Source organism: Fulmarus glacialis, unplaced genomic scaffold, assembly GCF_000690835.1.
Source record: "Fulmarus glacialis isolate BGI_N327 unplaced genomic scaffold, ASM69083v1 scaffold17590, whole genome shotgun sequence".
In the NCBI taxonomy this organism is placed as follows: domain Eukaryota; kingdom Metazoa; phylum Chordata; class Aves; order Procellariiformes; family Procellariidae; genus Fulmarus; species Fulmarus glacialis.
The window spans coordinates 7137-14713 of record NW_009186006.1 but is presented as its reverse complement, the minus strand read 5'-3'; the positions used below and the strand labels follow the sequence as shown (position 1 = coordinate 14713).

Sequence of the window (7577 nt, the reverse complement as noted above, 5' to 3'; positions counted from 1 at the left end):
AGGGAAAGGAGAAGTCAAAATAGAAAGACGTTCCCATGCAATCCAGGGCAAGAGGAACTGATCTTTTACTTCTATTTATTTGTAACTGCCACAGTCAACTACATCTAAGTCAGCTCAACAACTGATACAAGCCTGTGCAACTTGAATGTTACCAGGCACTACCTAAGGTAATGACCCATGCCATACTTCATAAATACACACAGATAATTTGGTATGTTTAATCTTTCTGTAGTTCTGACAGATTTCTGGGAAAACGGTTTTCTTCTTTCCAGTTTGTTTTCTGTGATTAACAAAACTAATAATATCATGCTTATTTTGCATCTTCGGTATTAATTTTACAGTACATTAAGGCATTTATTTATGGTCAAAGCTAAGAATAGTTAATGTTGAATCTAACTATCCCATTGCTTATACTAGAAGCTTTCTTTTTCCATAGGTAACACTCCCTTCTCGTCTGTACCTCAATGAAAAAACAACAGCTTAAAAAATGAAAACAACCCATACTCCCACCAAACCCCTGCAAGAACAAGTTTGACTATTTTCACAGAAAACCAATGCAAAATAAATAGAAATACTATCAGCAGTGAAATGAAATGAAGCATTTCAACATATTTTGCAGCTGCTATATATATCATTTATATTCAACAGTCCTTTAGAGGAACAGTACTCAGAGGGAAAACAACCGAATAATTTCAGCTGGATAATGAAATGTTGAGACTTTCATCTCCAGGTCACTGGTTCTAGCTAACCTTGTTCTGAAAGTAGCTGCTATTGACAGCTGTTTGATAGCTTATGGGATGGGATGGTGGTCTCCAAATAGTTCTTTTGCTCCCCCTGCTACAGATAACTCTCTGCTACCGTAACTGACAGTTTTCAGCTGCCTTATCAGACAGGCAAAGGACTAGATGGACAAGAAAATTGCACTGGTTTCATGCTTTTGAGGAAGTCCTTGCTCAGCAGGTCAACAAGGAGTATTAGCCAGATCTTTACCACATCAGGATAGGATTGTCAGCATGCTATATCAGATCCTTTTGAGTAACAATTGCAACTGAATTTAGCATAGTTAACATCAACACTCCACCTCTTCAAGGCATTCTGCTGGCTAAGCAACATAAAATATGCAACACACAAGATCATCTGATAATTTTCAAGTAGAGAAGTTCACTTACAAGATCCTCTCTTTCTCTTAGTTATTTTAACACAAAACAGCTAAGAATTTGCACATTTAATATTTCACAAAAGATGGTGAATACTTATTAAATTATAGTGACGATTATAATGGCCATAATAATTAGGAGGGATGTAATTACGTACTGAATTTTATGTGCAAACTGGTATGTATCTTCATTATTCCAAGACATGTACACTTTATTATAAAGTTCACCCTGTAGTCACTGATAAAACCAGTATGTGCAAACACTTTAAAGACTTTAACAGTATCTTCAAGGGGTATGATTGTCTTATTTAAAGCTTAAAAGTATATTCATTACTGAGCAGTTTCAGACAAAACTGAATAAAGATACCATTTAAAAGGAGATAATTTAACCTTAAAACACACTAATGTTAGATAGAACAAATACTTAGTTATGCAAAGATAAGTACATGAGCTACCGAAATTTTGACCCACATTCTCGGCTGACTAATTTGTGAGAAAGGAAGATCTTGTGCTACAGTACTCCATACTCTGAACACTGTACTTTTTTTCTTTTTTTTTTACTTTTTTTTTACCTTTTTTTTTTTTAAAAAAAAGGTAGAAGTGGTAACTGTAAGGAACTTTGGGTGTGGGACAACTTTTTAGATTTCTATTCCCCTTAAATTACAAAGCACCTTCATAACAAAAACTATAAGGTTTCTGAATAGCTGACACCTAATTTTGTGAAAAGTATTAGAAAATAATGTAACACAATTAATACATTATTAATAGAGAGATATCCCACACATACGCCTTTTTTTTGTTTTTAAATAGTAAATCTTCCCCCAGCATTATGCAGCACTTCTGGTGCACCGGAAGACATGTCATTCTAACCCGCAATGTTCTGCTTTCTGATGCCCATTCTTCAGTGCTGTGGCAATTCATTAAAATGGCACTGCCTTCATGAGATACCACTGCAGAACTTTATTTGAAAGCATTCCACATTCATCAGTGGAGCAGTTCCTGATTTCTTTTCTCCTCAGGTTAAACTCATTAAAAAAACAACCCCAGAGTGATAACAAGTATTTAAATTATCCAAAGTCCCAGGGAAAAAAGAAATAATTAAGCCTACTAAATCTGCACTGGAAGTCTGAAGTAACTCTAAAAGTGAAGAGTCTTCAGTGGCATAGTAAACTGAAATGATGATCCCAAAGAAGGGTATAATGGACATAAATAACCTGACAACCCCTTTCAGTGGAAAGCCAGCTCACTGTATTCCCTTAATCCTGGAATTGCGGAAAGCCAGCTCACTGTATTCCCTTAATCCTGGAACTGCCATTAATTTGTCACTGTCTGCATTTTCTTTCTCAACACATACAACTTAGCATTAAATGTAAAACCTACTGTTGAAAAGCACTGACTGCTCCTGAAGGTCTCCTTGCATTCTGAAGAAAGACGTTGCAGTAACGCCCGTGGTGCCTCCAGAGAGCCGCCCGCTAGATGTCACTGCCAGCACAATGTTGGCGCTGCAGAGCTCAGACACCTTCCCCACTCAAGACTCACACTTAACAAAGCAGCTAACCCCATTACCTTCTTTTTGCCTCTTCATATTGAAGACTTAGTCTGACCTTCTCTGCTAAATTTGATCTACTTCTTGCTCCAACCTGTTGAGGAAAAAAAAAAATTAGCCTTATTACTGTGTAAAGCTGTTAAATGAATCAACAAAACCTATGCACAGGCTAGAAAAATCATGGCTTAAAAAAATAAAACCACACCCACCTGCAGCTACACACTCGCTGTTAAATGCCTAGTTAGGAATCTACTCAGATGGACAAAACAGTGCTGTTTCCTTCTGATCCAGTTCATCTATTTTTAACTGCTGTACTACCAATTGTCCATATTCCATCAGAGTAAAGCAAGAGCGTTTTCAAAGAAGTCTTGCAGTGATTTGCACCTAAAATTTTGATCTCCTACTTTGAACTCTGCTGAACTCAAGAATTTAGAGCTAAGTGCATTTCAAAGTAAGACTTCGATAAATTTGCTACAAAACATAGACAAGCTTAGCGCTCTGTTTGGAAAGCCTTGTACAGCCTCTTCCATATAAACTTAGCTCACGGAACTTCAAAGAAGGCACCAAAATTAAGCACAGCTTTCTGTGTATGTAAATATACCATCAGTGAAACAGAGAAGGTTTTAATGAATCACTGAACAAGTAGTTCCACTAATAGTTTTTCAGCTACATGAAATGAAATTGCACATTTAAATTCTGAGATCTTGTTTCTGAAAATTAAAAACATCTTCATATTGAATTAAGTCTGTAAGGTGAAACATACCCTATAGACAGATTCAAAAAATACTATTTACTTATGCTGATCGTCACTGTACTGGAACTATTTGATTAAATCAAATTGTCATAAACGCTTCATGCCAAACGTATAAAGTTCATCTGAATCTTGATTTAAAATTTAAGGGAAAAAAAATCAGGTAACTGATTCTAAGTAATTCTCTCTTAGACATGTATATATATACACCTATCAGCAACAGTAAACAACCATTTGATTTCAATTCCGTTAACCGTAGCATTCTGATTCAATTTCTCTTTACGTTTGACAAAATAGAAAAAAGCTCACCTCACCAGAAATGTCAGTCTGAGACCCTGTATCCAGAGTTTGTCTAGAAAAACACAGCTGGGAATTTACAGAGCTGGAACTCAAGTCTGGTTCAGATGTCCCAATGGTCTGGTCAAGACTGAATTTCTCTCTCAGCTTTGCAAGACTCTGTCCAAGAAACAGAGAAAGAGGTGGTGTTAAAGTTTCTTTGTACTTTACCGTGTTTATACCAGTTTATCTCCAAAAGACATTTAGATAAAAGACTTCAATATAAAAATTCTGGGTTTACTTCATATTAAGTAAACTATCCTTTTAACCAAGCAGTTGGTAGGTGACACTAAGGGTAACCAACACCTGTGACAACATAAAAACTACTTCTGGTTTTGTCTCTCTTTTGTGTTTTTGTTTTTTAACTTGTCAACCAATTAAATACTTGGCTGATTAAAAAAAAGATCTGCTTTCAGAAAAGGAAATAGGGCAATTTAGATTTGGAAAACTTTCACTGAGTTAGAAAATGGACATGCATCTGAAAAACACATCTCTCAATTTTGTCCACTTAATATTTTAAATTGTGGTTTAGAGGTAAGATCTGCATTGTACCTTACATACAAGTTCAGAAATCTATATTCTCTGACTGACATATAGTGGGTTTTGGAATTAGGAAAGTCACAGGCTTCAGTTTCTGCACCTGAAAATTGATTTTAATACTAGTTTGGCTCAAAGAGTTTTGAGAATCCCTTAAAAAGTACAAAATGCAAAGCATTTATAATCAGGAAAGTTAGTCATGTTAAAACAGATCCACACAAAACTTACGTCAACCATTCAAAATACCTTCATTAAATCTTGTTTTTCTCTCTCCCCTGAACTTATCGCCTTTCTGATGGACTTCAGTTCACTCAGGATGGCTTTGGCCTCACATAGTTCATACCCACTCTGGCCTCCAGACATTTTTTGGTCAATTCTGTGGAAAAAGAATATTAATACTGAATACCGAAAATAATACTAACATCTCTGCTGTTCTGCTTCAGGCAGAAGCATAGTTATAGAACAGAAGGGAAGGAGATAAAAGACACCATTTCCTGTAACAGACATGCAAAGAGGAAAAAGGACATTGAAGTCTCCATTAAAATACCTACTACTTAATCCTTGGCAAAAATGCCAAGCTATCTAACACATGCACAGTGCCCAGTGGATGGGTTTTGCCGACATCAGGAAATTTAATGGAAAAATACTTCCTGTTGGCTTTAAAACCACCTCAGCTAAACTACTGGGGCCTTACCAAAGGCAGAAACTCCACAAGCAATTCTAGTTGATCCAGTCTTAAAGACATAAGGGGTACAGAGCACTAAAGACTCCTACACATCCTACCAGCAGTATAGCAGCATTGCTGACCACACTGTAAAAATTCCCATCCCTACTATAACTCTCTGCAGCATAGAAGCAGCTTTTGGGTACATCTTTCATACTATTCACTGTTTGTGATCCTTACAGAAGCAGAATTTATTATTAGTAGTATTCCTCTACCCAGACCCACATCATGACATGGGCAGACAGGCAAGCTTCTTGGTAATTAGCCTTGCAGAGAACAAACGTAACCAGCTCCATTCTTGTCTCAGCTTCCTTCTCGTTCACCCTAATCCTAGGCATTAACAGTCTAGAACAGCTGTTCTGCTCAGCCAGTCACCAAGCTCTCTTTATTCACAAAATCTCTGGATAATTAATACCATGTCATACATCGGACAATTTATTAATTTCCTGGACTATCAATGATTTTGAAAACTGTAATTTGAAAATACAAAACAAAAAAGCCCCCAAACTTAGAGATAAAAAGATATTTCATTTTTGTATTTCTTTATTTACTTCAAGAAGTACAGTTTGTAAACACACTTCTCTGACCTCTAATTTAACTGAGTATTTCATAGCATCATAGAAATGACTGCAGCTGTGCTTCACAAAATTAAAAACAACAGCCATCTTCACAAAAGTCAAGCATGTAGTAGAGAATACATTCCTTCATAATGCAATTGGTTTTCTGTTTTTATCATCATCCATCATCTTTGCTAGAAGACATTAACCTTGTGAGTGCGGAACGAACAAACGTTTTAATGATCAGAAGTGAGCATCCCCCGTAAGAACAGAAATTTTCACGCAACACCTGTAACAGTATTCTATTTTACTTCCAGTTTTGTGCACAAAGATATCAAGGTTCTAAAGCGGTCTTTAAAGCTGTGAGCACATCTGTTTTCCTTTCTCCACATTTCAGTTTTTGTGCAAACCAGAACTGCATTTGTGTAAGAAAATTACCTATGTGACTCAGCACTCAGATTCCTGTTCAAGGATATATTTGTTTCAGCTTGAAAGTTCCTCAAACTCTTTCATAGGTAGGCATGCACTTACTATCTGACAACACTCAATTTTTGGTAACTTATCAGGTTGCTAAGGTCAAATAGATACAGGATATGCCAACAATTGCAATCATGAATGAACAGTTGGGTAATACACCACATGCTACCTAGCAATATGATGTGCCACATTCAAATCACAACTGCTTTATTCTGTATATAATTAAGATGGATGAGAAGGATCTCTGACATATAAGATATTCCATCTTCCTGTTTTAAATTAATGGGATTAGTACTGTTTGAAAGTGGCTGACTGAATTTTAAAAACAAACGTCCATTGTGTTTCTGTGGAATGCTGTTGACAGTTTCTGAAACATGCTTTGGATTCCTATCAAAATGGCTTGTGAGCAAGCTGCTTTAAAACAATACTTCATTGTTGAATTAATATAATAAAACCAGCATGATTGGCTAACCTTTAATCCTGGGACAGCAGCATGAGTTTTTATTACCTTAAGCTTTAGAATCAATACGTCTTTCTTCTTCTAAATTTTGCTTCAAATGAAATTTGATTTATGGTTAAATAAATTCAATCAACTATCCTTTTCTCCCTTCACTCCTCGCTAGTCTTCATATATTTAAATAACAAACAAATCTTCCATTTCTGTTTTAGTCAAAATGAAGGAGGATAGAGACTTCTATCTATCTAGGCGTCCTCCTAAGGTGCTGAGGGTTTTCAGTTACCAATTGACTTCAAAATCTTCATACCAGAAAAATATTTTTTGTTCATTTTGACATGTCTCTCATTATGATTGGCCATTTCCTGGACCAGATTTTTTTTCTCCCACTTAAAAAAAATCCTACTGTATAGAACTGATCTATTAAAATACACAGGCAATAGCCTACAAGACGTTTTGGTTAGAACTGGGAACTGAACTCCAATATCTCAGCTCCAAACACAGATGCTCTGTCATCCTTTGCAAATCACTTCTCTGCTTTTTATACTCTACCTGGAAGATGGATATGCACTTCCCTTCTCCCACCTTTTGTCCATCTTCCCTATACATTCTGCAAGCTCTCCAGGATAGAGATTATTACTTATCTGACAGTACACTGCCATACACAGGAGGTCCTGAGAAAAAAGGTAAATGAATCCAGACAATATTACATTAACGTTGCAACATTGCTTCTGCTACTGGAACTAGTGTACTAAGAGCACACAGCTCAGCATTTTCCTGTGTAACTATATCCTTAATGTATGGGTACATACCACAATAAAGAAAACAACCAGCATTAATAAATTTCTGTTCACATTAGTCAAGAAAACACGCTTGTTAGCAAGGTTTCCTCTGCAGCAAGTTCTCTGTGGTGACAGTTCCGGTAATGTTTAATATTTTAGGGCCAAACTTTGCAAGTCAGGAGCAGCAGGGAGTGCTCAGACTAAAAAAAATTCACTCCCTAATAATCCAACTGGTTAAATACCCAGAATGCTCACCC

The 7577-nt window shown here is 36.3% G+C and overlaps 1 protein-coding gene across 1 annotated transcript in view; it reads right to left on the bottom strand.

The window, feature by feature from the left end:
• Positions 1-7577, bottom strand: part of WWC2 (WW and C2 domain containing 2) — a 51168-nt gene that overhangs the window by 37036 nt on the left and 6555 nt on the right. The window contains exons 4-6 of the mRNA XM_009586601.1: positions 4573-4702; positions 3763-3909; positions 2723-2796 (exon numbers count right to left, since the gene is read on the bottom strand). Of these exons, the coding sequence (XP_009584896.1) occupies positions 2723-2796; positions 3763-3909; positions 4573-4702 (351 nt within the window). The remainder of the gene's footprint in view (positions 1-2722; positions 2797-3762; positions 3910-4572; positions 4703-7577) is intronic.